The 15,210-nt window shown below is 36.7% G+C and overlaps 1 protein-coding gene across 1 annotated transcript; it reads right to left on the reverse strand.

Annotated features, from left to right (window-relative positions):
* Window positions 1–4,912: 4,912 nt before the first annotated feature.
* Window positions 4,913–13,661, reverse strand: LOC136830312 (uncharacterized). Its single transcript, XM_067089727.1, has 4 exons — window positions 13,319–13,661; window positions 9,915–10,195; window positions 8,507–8,544; window positions 4,913–7,049 (listed from the first exon to the last, which is right to left on the reverse strand). Exons 2-4 carry the CDS (start codon window positions 10,165–10,167, stop codon window positions 6,159–6,161), a joined length of 1,182 nt encoding a protein of 393 aa, XP_066945828.1. The 5' UTR covers window positions 10,168–10,195; window positions 13,319–13,661; the 3' UTR covers window positions 4,913–6,158.
* Window positions 13,662–15,210: the final 1,549 nt, after the last annotated feature.

Raw genomic sequence — 15,210 nt, forward strand, 5'->3', positions numbered from 1 at the left:
TCCTCAGTAGTTTTTATTTTATTCAAGGTTAAAGTTAGCCATAATCGTGCGTCTGGCAACGATATAGGACAGGCCGCCACGGCCGGCTGAGAGTTTCATGGGCTGCGGCTCATAAGAGCATTATACCGATACCACCGAAAGATAGGTAAATTTTCGGTGGCTTTGATTATGCGCTGTGCAGAAAACTCGATTGCGTCGAAGAAACTTCGGCTCATTTTTTACTTTTTTTTCTTAGCCCTTTTTTCCAAAACTGTTTATTTTGTGGAATTAAATTTGTGTAAACATACTTGTGTGTGTGTGTGTGTGTGTGTAATCTGTGTGAAGGATTTTAAATGCGTGTAAGTCTATGGTAATGATTTTACTTTGTCATCTAATACCATATTTTAAATCAGTGGTTCCGAGACGTTTATTGCAAGAAGGGTTGAAACTACTCTTTTTACTGTTTATTATTATTATTATTATTATTATTATTATTATTATTATTATTATTATTATTATTATTATTATTATTATTATAAAACATAACCAATGAAGGCTAATAAGTAGGCTACCTATGCAAAAATCCACTAACTGAATGGGTCTAGGTCCGTGACCAGCGTAACGGCATACAATAGAATACAATAAACAAATAAGCAAAGAAACGGATAAATATTAATGAAAAACTGTAAAAGACCCCTAAACGAAACAACGAAAAAACAAACAAGACAAAAACAGCGCGAGAGAAATGAGCTGGAAAGCGTAATACGGCCTCCATTCAAACTCCCAGTCATACGTTGCTGATGTCGGGAGCATCGACAAGCGCCCGTATACATCTCGGGGGCTGAAAACCGAGTAAAACGATTCACCTAAACAACGAATAAAGCAAAGCAAACAAAAATAAGAGAAATGAGCGAGAAAGAAAGCATAATATGACCCCCGCCTAACTTCCGATGTTCGTGGTAGCCTCTTGCGTCCTGTGTCGATGTGAAAAACAAACGCCCCGTCTCGTCGCCTCGCTCTGCGCTTATCCGCCGGTTCTTGGCGACCGTCTAACTAACCGTGTTGCTGTTGGGGATTTTTCTGAGGCCACTCTGGGTGACGTTGTAGCTCCCGTGACGCTTTATTGTTTCACCTGAAATCCTGCTGGACTTTTGGTGTCGGGGTTCGTTAGGTTATTTGGGAATTGGCTAGGGTTTTTTTTTTTCTTTTTAAATAGGAGGCTCAGAGTGGATTAATGAACTGGGTAGAATTGGTTGTGTCGTCAGTTTTAGGTACGGTACAGTGTGTCAGTGATTCCTTTGCTGGTATGTATGTATGTATGTATGTATCTATCTATGTATATATCCTGAGTCAGAATTCCTTGGTTGTATAGTATAATATAAAATATATATATATATATATATATATATATATATATATATATATATATATATATATATATATATATATATATATATGTATACAATATATATATATATATATATATATATATATATATATATATATATATATATATATATATATATATATATTGTCAAGGAATTCTGACTCGGAATGATATTTCCACAGCCTGGCAAAGAGGTGGGAAAACTGCAAATGATAGCAAAAACGTCTTCATAAAGGAAGATTATAGATCTAAAGAAAAACAGAATTAAGAATGAAAATCTACTCAACCCAGTGACGACGATGAAAAGTCAAAGTGATGACGAAAGCCTCGTAAAAAAAGGAAGGCTATACTGTAAGTCAAGTGAAGATGCCACAGCCTGGTGGTGGAAGGGGGACTGACTGACGTCACTGAGAACGAAAAGATGAATGAAGTCTTACATCACCAGAGGGCAGGTCGACCTTCAAACAAGGTCATTTTTATGTTTAGTGGAAAACAAAGGTCTTTCCCCCCGTAGAGGGGTAGCGCCGTCACGTACCTCGCGTGGTACACTGTAGGCATTACTTAAGGTTCTTAGCAGTATGCCTTCGGCCCGCTATCTGCAACCCCTTTCGTTCCTTTTACTGTACCTCCGTTCGTATTCTCTTCCTTCCATCTAACTTTCCACCCTCTCCTGACAATTGATTCATAGTGCAACTGCTTTGAGGTTTTCCTCCTGTTACACCTTTCAAACTTTTGTACCGTCAATTTCCGTTTCAGCGCCGAATGACCTCATAGGCCCCAGTGCTTGGCCTTTGGCCTAAATTCTATATTCAGTTCAGTTCAATTCCTTATACTTTTAATGACGATGGTGGTAATAATCTTAAATTCATCCATAAAGTTGTTACTAGATAGAAGAAATTGATGTAAATTAGATACGTGTCTTCTGCGAGAGAGAATATAAGAACATGCAGGTAGATTTCTCGTAGTGGGACGAGAAGAAGAAGAGGACCAGTGAGAGAGAGAGAGAGAGAGAGAGAGAAGAGAAGATTTCTCGTAGTGGGAGAAGAAGAAGAAGAGGACCAGAGAGAGAGAGAGAGAGAGAGAGAGAGAGAGAAGAGAAGATTTCTCGTAGTGAGAGAAGAAGAGGAACAGAGAGAGAGAGAAGAGAAGATTTCTCGTAGTGAGAGAAGAAGAAGAAGAGGACCAGAGAGGGAGAGAGAGAGAGAGAGAGAGAAGGGAAGATTTCTCGTAGTGAGAGAAGAAGAAGAAGAAGAAGAGGACCAGAGAGAGAGAGAGAGAGAGAGAGAGAGAAAGGTGAAGAGGAAGGACGCAATTAAATCTGCGGAATTGTAACACCGTTTTTTAAATCGCCAATTGTGGAGAGCTTATTATAAACCCAGGACAAAATGTGTTGTAATTTTGTCTTTTCCTTTAGAGAGAGTTTTTAAAAACATTTAGGAATATTGAAAGAAATAAACAGAGAGAGAGAGAGAAGGAGAGATTAAACAGCAAAAACAGCATATATAAAAAAATTCTAAAATCATGCTCATGTCGAAAATATGTAAAAACATTATCTATATACCGCTTAGACCAGCTAAAAAAGTATACCTCAGTTTTTACCAGACCACTGAGCTGTGACCAGCGGTCCTTAAACCCTGGGGAAGGGAGTTGTTTGGGTTTTCTCAGGGGCTCACAAAGGGTTCGGGAGAATATAATTTATTTTCATATATTTGGATTAGCCAGATGTTCAATGATGTGGAATTTACAATGTTCTTGCATTTGTAGGGGCTATGTGGAATTTCTCAAGGTTTTTGTTCGTTTATCTTACCTTTTCACAAAATTCGCCATTTCAAAATTTATTATAGTGGTTACGGTAATACCCCGGAGAGCCTTGGTGGGTCATAATATAAAAAAGATTAAGAACCACTCGCTTAGACAGACAGACAGATTATCGGGGAAAGAACAATTTGTCTCGGCATTGAGAAACTCTACGGCAACATCACGCCATCTTTGAAATCTTACAAGCGGCGCGTTTAAAACAAATATAAAAAGGCGATGTAAAGTTCCCACGAATGCGCGATTCGCTTGTATTTCTAATCACCAAATCAGTTGCAATCCTCTCTCTCTCTCTCTCTCTCTCTCTCTCTCTCTCTATATATATATATATATATATATATATGTATATTATATATATATAATATATATTATATATACATATACATACATATATATATATATATATATATATATATATATATATATATATATATATATATATATGTATGTATAAATACAAACGTGGGTTTGCTGACAGTTTTCCATCTCGCAAAACCCACTGAAACCTTCATCACAACTCCGGATTTCAAAGTCTGTAGTAACTGGAAGCAAGCTGAAAATTAATAGAACGACTTAGCCTACTCTCAATTTCCTAACCTCCACGAAAAAAAAAAGCAAATCTATAAACCCTTTTCCCATGTTATGTAAGAAGAATCTCTTTTTCCGTGAAGGACATATGAGACTAAGAGGTGTTAATAAAATCCAAGTGGTTCTTCTTTGTCCTCCCCTGGGTGACAGTAGGGGAGACATGACACAGCCACCCTCCCCCTGCAATCTGGTTTGTCCGCCCCGGGTGGGGGCAGGGTAGGTAGGGGAATGGGAGTGTAGGGGAGACATCCACCCTCCTCCCGCAAACCTGTTTGTCTGCCACGGGTAGGGTGGGGTAGGTAGGGGAGACATCCACCCTCCTCCTCCAAACCTGTTTGTCCGCCCTGGGTGGGGGCGGGTTAGGCATGGGAAAGAGCAGTGCCGGGTTCCAAGGCTCGTAGTGCACGCCAACAAGCTCATAATAATAATAATAATAATAATAAAACACGTAAAGTTATTATGGTTTGGCACAAAGTGGTAAGAACACCAACTTTCTGTGGCAAACTTCAGCGAACGAAAACCGCACTCTGTAGATTTCTATGGGTAACTCTTGTGTCCTAATCTCGCGAGGCCTAGGCCATGAAATGCTATAGGCCTATCTTGATCATATATAGTATATAAACAACAAAAAATTGTAAAACTGAAGACAACTACCGTTGCCTCGTTCCCGCCACTCGGCGACCGTAATATTTACCGCCGTTTCTTGTGTTTTTATTTATATTTATGCCTTTCGTTTGAGTTTATGATATTTACAGTCTTGTGTTTATGTTTTCACTTTCATCCTGAAGGGGCTGGTAGTAAACACGGCGCCCATTTTACACGTAAACTGATAATTACCGAATCGGAGGGGTGCGGTAGTAGGCTTAAGTTTTACCTAATAAGATGTGGTACAGATAAGCACGCATGTGTAAGAACACAGGTCTAGGCTACATCCGTGAAGCGTAGACTCATAATTCTATATTTTTTATTTTGTCTCGGTAAAAGAGATTAAACTCGTACACCTGAGTCAACCAGTCTTTGCATTCCTTCATGCTGCTCACTTATGTGATAAGGAATTCTCTATCTCTCTCTTGTGTTTCCTTTCAAAAGTCTGTGAACACATAATAAAAACTCAGCACAGTAGGAGTGAAAGAATTACTAAGCTGAAGCCAATCATTTATTTTTCATATAAAAGAAACTGGATATTTGATTGGTTTACATATATCTTTTCTTAGTTGAAGGAAAACTAAGGATTTTAAGGTACAGGTTGTATGTGTGTATATATATATATATATATATATATATATATATATATATATACATACATATATATATATCACATCACCGTGACATTTTATACTCACCAACATTAATTAAACTACATATGTCTTTCAGTGATGTCCTCCAGACCACTGGACTGTCAAGAGTGGTATAAACTGATGCCGCCTCAGCCGTACGTATCCCCGACGTTTGTAGTTAATGTTTGTGTATATAAAATGTCACAGTTGTGTGATGAAATTCATTCATAAATAGCTACGTGTGTCAAACGCACTGATCGCCTGTCATGGTGGGGAAGGGTTGATGACGACGCTAAGTATAAATACCTGCATTCGTCGGGGATGTATAGAGCGAATTGGATATTAAACGGCATTTGTAGCTTAATGTTTATGTTTGTATATATATATATATATATATATATATATATATATATATATATATATATATATATATATATATATATATATATATATATATATATATATAATTTATTTATAATATAGGTAACGAATTGCTTATAGCCACATGTTTTCAGTAACGGTAATGCTTAGGTACCCATTTTCAACAAAACTTACGTGCAGGTCCCCGTTTTTAAAGAAGGCTTAAGCCCAGATACTCATTTACAACCATGCGTAAGTTGGGGTAACAATTTTCAACCATACATAAGCACAGATACCCATTTTAAACAATACTGAAGCTCAGGTACCCATTTTCGACAAGGTTTGAGCTCAGGTACCCATTTTCAACAAGGCTTGAGCTCAGGCACCCATTTCCAACAAGATTTGAGCGCAGGTACCCATTTTCAACAAGGCTTAAGCAAAGGTACCCATTTTCAACAGTACTTAAGCAAAGATACCCATTTTCAACAGTACTTAAGCGAAGTACCCATTTTCAACAGTACTGAAGCAAAGGTACCCATTTCCAACAGACTTGAGCGCAGGTACCCATTTTCAACAGTACTGAAGCAAAGGTACCCATTTTCAACAGTACTGAAGCAAAGGTACCTATTTTCAACAGTACTTAAGCAAAGGTACCCATTATCAGTTATACTCAACTTTTTCAGCGATACTTGCTGACTTATAGACATTTCATTAATTGAAACAAGGTTACCGGTACTAGGCCAATTTCGTCATTACGCTGCAGATTCTGGACAGTCAGTTGCACTTTCTTTCGCTTCTGACAAGCACCATTTAGCATGCTTTGTCAGTTTTGGATATATCTTTTTCCAGCTGACTCCCATTTCCTTCAGATCGCTTCGGAATGCCACTGCAGTTTCCAGGGACGTGTAAGGAGTCGGGCAGGACTTGTTCCTGCGCTGGTATCTGTTGCACACGTGGACCTGCCTTTTATCTCTGGCGTTTTGGTGGTTCTTGAAGTCGATTTTGCAGCTCGACAGGATCTTCTTCTCGTCCTCGGCCGTGGCCTCCAGCATGAATTCCAGGACGTGATCGAACAAGTTCGTCCCCTTGAACCTGTAGCGGGAGCACTTGCGCAGGACAAAGTGGCCGTCCTTCTTCACCAGCCAGCCGCCACCTGGTTGCCCTCTGCTGTAGTGAGGCAGCACAGAAGAATAGTCTTTGTTGGTCAGTAGAATCCTGGAGTCTGTGTGGGTGGGCGCGGTCACCATCTCGACCAAGAAGCAGTACTGGAACATCTCCAGGAGAAGGTGGCATGGAAGGACGAACTCAACATTCCCATACCAGTTCGGGTCCTCTCCTGCCACGCTCTTGAAGCGAGCTGAGAACCAAAGCACCTTCAGGTTCTTGCAAGGGTGATCGTCAGGTAATATCTCGCTCTGGAGGCTGCTAAACGTTACCAGGCCCTTCGGTTCCATCCTGTCGGTGGCCAGAACCTGTACGGCGTCCTCTAGGTGGAGAGCTCTGACGACGTGGGTGAACGGCTCGTAGGCGTTCCGACCCTGGTCAATATGGCGACCGCTCCCTGGGAGCCAGGCAGCCTTCTTCCACTCGCCGTTCTGGACGAGTTTCCGCAGGAGTTTGTCGTTCCAGGTACTTGCTGGTCCCTGGGAAAGAATAAGACCAGTAGATAGATAGATAAGATAGATAGGTCGGTAGATAAAATATAGTAGGAAAAGCACGTACCACAGATGTCACAAAGAAAGAGGAAAAAACCAAGATAAATTATATTTATTACAAGTTTTGTACCATATTGATCGTTTATACATACACACATATATAATATATATATATATATATATATATATATATATATATATATATATATATATATATATATATATATATATATATATATATATATGATTGATGAGATGTGTAATCAGAAAAATACCAAAATACAGTTGTCAACGGAGAGATAAAGAAATTGTGATGTACACACAGACATATATATATATATATATATATATATATATATATATATATATATATATATATATATATATATATATATAGTGTGTGTGTGTGTATGTATGTATGTATAAAAACTATAACTCCTACTCATCGTGTAATACATAGTTATTACCTGAAAATGACGCTACACTGTGCGCAAAACCTATTAGCTCTGAATATTTATTTCAAACGGGGGGAGATCGGGTCATATTCACAAGAATTGTTGGTGAACTTCAGTAATCATACCTGTTGCCTGATTAATATAATGCCTTTCTGTTTCTTACGGAACAGTGTTTATTATGAACGCAAGCGTTGAAGGAAATATTCGTGCCTACAATATACGTATACAGAAATATACAAAATATCCAGAATTTGGTTGTTGGAGACAGGAAAATAAAAAATGAATGTTCAAAAACATACGTAATTGCGGTTATTCATTGGAAAAATTCAGAAAATATCAGACATCTGAACAAAACAAAGTACAAAATATTGAACTATGTCTGCAGTCGGTCAGAATATACAAAAGTATGGTGTATATTGTCCTTAACATTATTTTTTCCAAAATGCAACAATATACCACGTCTCTGGAATAAAAACAAATGATAGAAAAATGCATTTTTTACAGGATTTGTGATAAAATATGCTGCGGTACTATATAATGTCTTGAAGACTGAATAAAAATAGGTTGGTTATAGAAGACGATCAGTAATAATAATAATAATAATAATAATAATAATAATAATAATAATAATAATAATAATAATAATAATGATAACAATAATAATAATAATAATAATAATAATAATAATAATAATAATATCTTTTTTCTCTTAGAAATTAGTCACATTAGAATTAAATCTGACAATAATAAAGTCCTCATATCAATAAGTATTACGATTGGATATATTAGATCTTCATAAAAACTATTATAACGAAGAGAAAGGGAGTGAGAAGTCGTCTTTACAAAATATATATATATATATATATATATATATATATATATATATATATATATATATATATATATATATATATATATATATAATGTAAACATGCAGTTTTCACTGCCCCCCTTTTTTTTTTTGTTGGCTTGTGCTGAAATTATACATACCATTGTTGTCTTTGGAGTGGCGTTTGTTTTTTTGCCTCCTGTAAACAAATAAACACAATTAGCATTAAAGGCTGTCACAGTAGTTTTCATATGTGGCGCCTACACACAATACATATGTGTATACACACACACACACACACACCCATGGCCCTCAATGCATTTTACATAAAGGTCAGACCCAGACCAGAGCTCTGCAATGAACTTGTCCTAAGTGTTATGAATCTGCAATGACCTTTCCACTGAGATCAAAGTTCAATGCTGCCTTCCCATTTTGACAGTCATTCACTAATTAAAGAGAGGTCGATAATACTGCCTGCAGTATTTAAACAAACAAATTTCCAGAATCTAAGAGGGGCAGTGAAAGCATAACAAGCAAAACGCTTTCAAGTTAACAAATGAATGTGCTGCGGTGATTGTTGTCTGGAACCTGTAGCAATTGTTGCCTAAAACCTGCAGCAATTGTTGTCTAAAACTTGCAGTAATTGTTTAAAACCTGCGGCAATTGTTGTCTAAAACCTGCAGTGATTGTTGTCTAAAACCTGCAGTGATTATTGTCTAAAACCTGCAGTAATTGTTGCCTAAAACCTGCAGTAATTGTTGTTTAAAACCTGAAGTAATTGTTGCCTAAAACCTGCAGTAATTGTTGTTTAAAACCTGCAGTGATTATTGTCTAAAACCTGCAGTAATTGTTGTCTAAAACCTGCAGTAATTGTTGTTTAAAACCTGCAGTAATTGTTGCCTAAAACTTGCAGTAATTGTTGTTTAAAACCTGCAGCAATTGTTGTCTAAAACTTGCAGTAATTGTTGTCTAAAACCTGCAGTGATTGCTGTCTGAAACATGTAGTAATTGTTGCCTAAAGCCTGCAGTAATTGTTGTCTAAAACCTCCAATAATTGTTGCTTAAACCCTGCAGTAATTGTTGCCTAAAACCCGCAATTCGAAGGCTGTTGTTTAGGTGCGGATACCATGAAAAGTTACGGGGTTAATACGATGAGGACGAAGAAATTGATCAGTAAAATATAGTATTAATCCGCAAGTTTCCCGAAGAGAATTAAAGCATGTAATAAGAAAAACTTATCGTGCAATCATCAATACCAAATTTTTAAGAATGCAATCCTGAATTCTACATTCATCGAGAAACTTGACAAAAAAAAAAGTCATCCTGAACCCTAAATTTGGTGAGAAACATGACAAAATTACAATTCTGAACGCCACAAGGAATGAGACACGTGACAATATTGCAATTCTGAACTCCACAAGGAATGAGACACGTGACAAAAACGCAGTCCAGAACTCCACAAGGAAATGAGATACATGACAAAATTGCAATTCTGTACTCTACATAGATTGAGAAACATGACAAAAATCCAGTACTGAACGCCTCATAGACACAAAACCATTCACTCACCGGCACCTCCCGTAGGAGTAGTAGACGCCGGAGCGTTACTTTGCCCCTTTTTACTGCCTCCCCGAGCAGAGTTATTCTTCCTGTCTGGCTCCTCGGACGCGTATCCGTCGTGTCCGATGGTGATTATCTCCCGTTCTTCATCCGTGACCTTCAACTTGGTCCCCCAAATTCCCACGACCTCTCGGGTCTTGACGGATCCCGAGGTAGGGGTAGAATCCTTGAGGGTCTTCGGACTCTTGGCTCCGGAAGCCATGTCGAGGATTAGGGGCTTCAGTGGAGTCCTGATATGAACAGATATATATATATATGTAAGTTGCGTATATATATATATATATATATATATATATATATATATATATATATATATATATATATATATATATATATATATATATATATATATATATATATATATATATATATATATAAAATCTAAGCAAAATGAATGAATGATTTAAAGTGCTTGGGGAAATGAAAATATAGTAAAACGACGGATAATTCATTAACGAGTGAATAAAAGCGGTGAATAAATATAAAAGTTAATGAGGTCACTTATTAACCAGTATGAAGTAAATATTGTGTCTCGTTGCCGAACTTCCCAGTTCCAGAGGTCCTTTATTCCTCACACCGCTGGACTGTGGAAAAAGTTAAGTATACCTTAGTTTAACCAGACCACTGAGCTGGTTAACAGCTCTCCTGGGGCTGACCCGAAGGATTAGATCTATTTATTTAACGTGGCTAAGAACCAACTGGTTACCTAGCAACGGGACCTACAGCTTGTTGTGGAATCCGAACCGCATTATGACGAGAAATGAATTTCTATCACCAGAAATCAATTCCTCTAATTCCTCATTGGCCAGTCGGAGAGTCGAACGCTGGGCCCAGCCTCCCTGAGGACTTAGTGCGATTGGAAAAACCTCATGAGTTCAAGTGAAGACGCAATGCATTACTACCCTATAGAAGTTTTCCCTTGTATTTTATAATTGCGTTTTTATCTCTTTATCTGATAATTTATTGATTTATGTTTCCGTTTCTAATAACTAATATTTTTTAGAGGCTTGAATTTCAAGGCAGTGGCTCCTGTGGTGGGCTTGATCCAGTATCGACAAGGTTCGACATCTGAATAATAATAATAATAATAATAATAATAATAATAAAGCTTAACTTTCAAGTCAATGACCCCTGTGGGCTTGTTCCATATGAATATGGTTCATCTTCTGAATAATAATAATAATAATAATAATAATAATAATAATAATAATAATAATAATAATAAGCTTAACTTTCAAGTCAATGACCCCTGCGGGCTTGTTCCATATGAATATGGTTCATCTTCTGAATAATAATAATAATAATAATAATAATAATAATAATAATAATAATAATAATAATAATAATTATTATTATTATTATTATTATTATTATTATTATTATTATTATTTGAATGACATGTAAATGAATTCAGCAAAGAAATGAATAAAGATAAATACGATTTAAGAAATGTGCACAATAATTATACTCTGTGACAAACACTGACATGTGTCGCAAGGGACGCACACAGCCCGATGTGTTGTGTATATAAAAAAAAAAAAGGTTAGTAAGATTTTGGTGACCTCAGCTACTGACTAAGTCAGTTTTCAAATGGAGTTGTGTGATAAGCTGTTCGTTATCAATATTGCAAAACGTGTTGGGAAAACCCTATTTCCTGCAGTTATAATAATAATAATAATAATAATAATAATAATAATAATAATTGTGTAGATATAAATATATATTTTAGAAATGTATATACAAAAGAGAGCTTTCCACAACCAAATCGATTCTCCTTCTCACTATTAACCGTTGTAGTGACACTTGCTGTTATGAGATTTTTATGAATAATAATAATAATAATAATAATAATAATAATAATAATAATAATAATAATAATAATAATAATAAGAGATTCTAGAAAGGACCTCGACCTGAAATATTCATTATATGCAATTTGTATCTCCAAGTCTAATTGTGTGTGAGAGAGAGAGAGAGAGAGAGGTCTGTGACCATAAACTCCAGATTCTTACTTACAGTAGACCAACCCACTCTCTCTCTCTCTCTCTCTCTCTCTCTCTCTCTCTCTCTCTCTCTCTCTCTCTCTCTCTCTCTCTCTCTCTCCCCGAAGCAACGGGACAAACAATAGTTCTATTTTTATTTTATCGCTGACCAGATACCACGAACACTTTTCACTGCATTTTTGAAATTACTCGCAGATAAGATAGTGGTGACGCCATCTGTTATTGAACTTAGCAGGCTTGTGTGAACGCGATGACGTCACTGTTGATACGGAATTTAACGGGAAGCAGTGTAAAAACATACTTTATTTCTGTAATTATTGTTCTTGCTGAAGTTGTTGGTTTGTAAACGTTCGCGTGGAATCAACAGCATTTAGAAGAAAATAATTGCCTTTCGTTTTATTGTGTGTGTTCTTTGTTTGCCGTATTATTTAATACGTAAAACCATGACATGAATTATACGTGATATTGTTTGCGTTTGAATGACATGATAGCACACTGCAAACTGCGCTTTATTTTTATTTTACAGGTGCTTTCTTTATTTCATGTTTCGATGGAAATCTTCTACTTTAAAATTTTAGAAATTATACGCTATGATATATATATATACTATCTATCTGTCTATCTATCTATCTATCTATCTATATATATATATATATATATATATATATATATTATATATCTATATTTATATATATGGTCTGTGTCCATCTTTCTCTCCCAAACTGCTGCACTTAACTGACTGTAAACCAGAACGTAGTGTAACTTTTCACCAGGAATCTAGTGCAGTGCACTACAGTTTGCAAAGTTTTCGTTTTCCAGACCAGAATTTCAATTTAAGTAGATTCAGATAGTGAATATTTTTTTAGTTTTTATCAAAGAAAACTGTTGAGATGGCTATTTGTCTGTCCGTCCGCACTTTTTCCGTCCGCCCTCCGATCTTAAAAACTACTGAGGCTAGAGGGCTGCAAACTGGTATGTTGATCATCCACCCTCCACTCATCAAACACACCAAATTGCAGCCCTCTAGCCTCAGTAGTTTTCATTTTATTCAGGAGTGATTGGGCCTTTGTATCGGGAACCTGGCCACCTTATTTATCAGTGCCATTATTTCGAAAATAGTTGTAAAAGATCACACGAATGGATATTGAAAACATCAAGTACAGAAACATTTTTCCGAGAAACAAAACTTTTCACTTCCACTTATTCCTGTGTCCGTATACGGTGTATATATATATATATATATATATATATATATATATATATATATACAGTATATATATATATATATATATATATATGTGTATATATATATATATATATATATATATATGTATATCAGTCCATACTTACTGTCGGTATTATAAAGCTACGCTTAGTCAACGAATCCCTTCCTGCGTATAAAACTAAGCAGATCGAAGCACTTGCAAGTAGAGGCAATGTTTTTGTGATATGCTCAGATCCTCCTCCGCGCCATAGCACAACCGCTTGCGCTAATCAGTCTGTGGCAACAGCCTCCCAAATCGAGCCTTTTCTTATCGTCTTATCTTGGAGAGCAACCGCACGCGAATCATACCTGTGTGACTGAGGACACTTGTATAACTCACCGGTTTACCTGTCGATAAACGAGTAAAAAATGCGCCGAAGTTTCCTCAGCGCAGGTGAGTTTTCTCTACGGCCACTACAGAGTATCATCAAGGCCACCGAAAATGGATCTATCTTTCGGTGGTCTCCCTATAATGCTGTATGAGCCGCTGCCCATGAAACTTTAACCACTGCCCGGTGGTGGCCTATCCTATATCGTTGCCAGAAGCACGATTATGGCTGACTTTAACGTTAAATAAAATAAAAACTACCGAGGCTAGAGGGCTGCACTTTGGTATGTTTGATGATTGGAGGGTGGATGACCAACATTCCATTTTGCAGCCCTCTAGCCCCAGTAGTTTTTAAGATCTGAGGGCGGACAGAAAAAGTGCGGACGGACAGACACAGCCGGCACAATGACGTTCCTTCCGTATCTGTGCGATATAGCTTCTATTTGTGGGAGATTCTAACTCTAACATACCGGCTGATGGTTGCTATAGACGTCATATAGAACGCTTCGTCAATGGCGACGATCTTTTTATAGAAGCGTCGTTTCCAGGCCAAACAATATGGCGGTCGAATGTGGAAAGTTGCATTTTATCACAAGCCTGGGACAAATCGCTTGTGATTTGTGTCTTCTCCGTTGGAGAGAGAGAGAGAGAGAGAGAGAGAGAGAGAGAGAGAGAGAGAGAGAGAGAGAGAGAGAGAGAGAGAGAGAGATTTTAAACAGGCTCGGTAGTCGATGTAAGACTTCAGAAAGCAGGTATTACAAAAAAAAAAAGATTTACATGTTCATATCGAAGATGAATAAATACATCGTGTTATCTATATCTCTTAGATAGACAGATTAACACAGAGCAGATTCCGTCTTGCTTCAGAGAAACTTTGAGGCAGAAACCTCATACGGGTTAAGTTAAATATGCATATGTATATGTATATATATATATATATATATATATATATATATATATATATATATATATATATGTATGTATGTATATACATACATACAAACATATACATTCATATATATGTCTAAATATATATACATACATTCATATATATACATATATATACGTATATATAATTTAAACGCGTGTTGACAGTTTTCCTTCACAACAAAACTACAGCAGCCTTCATCACAAGCAATGATTCCAAAGTATGTAGTAATTGGAAAGAAAGTGAAAATGAACAGAACGACTCACGATCGACAGTATAAGACAGGAGAAAATATAATAATAATAATAATAATAATAATAATAATAATAATAATAATAATAATATAGAGATTGCCACACGAAGTTGCAAGAACACCAATTTTCAATAGCCAACTTCAGCAAAGGAAAACCGCGCTCTGTAGAATTCTATGGGTAACTCGTGTGTCCTTCTAATCTCGCGAGGCGTAGGCCCTGAAATGCTATAGGCCTGCCCTGATCACACTGCTTATAAATAACAATAACAGCAAACAAGATGTGACTGAGATAATCACACGTATAGGTCTAGGCTGCATCTATGAAGCATAGTCTCATAATCCTATTTTTAGTTATCTGTCAAAGGAAACTATTGAGATGGCTGGCTATCCGTCCTCACTTTTTCTGTCCGCCCTCAAATCTTAAAAACTACTAAGGCTAGAGGGCTGCAAATTGGTCTGTTGATCATCC

The sequence above is a fragment of the Macrobrachium rosenbergii genome, chromosome 46 (assembly GCF_040412425.1).
Source record: "Macrobrachium rosenbergii isolate ZJJX-2024 chromosome 46, ASM4041242v1, whole genome shotgun sequence".
Lineage (NCBI taxonomy): Eukaryota > Metazoa > Arthropoda > Malacostraca > Decapoda > Palaemonidae > Macrobrachium > Macrobrachium rosenbergii.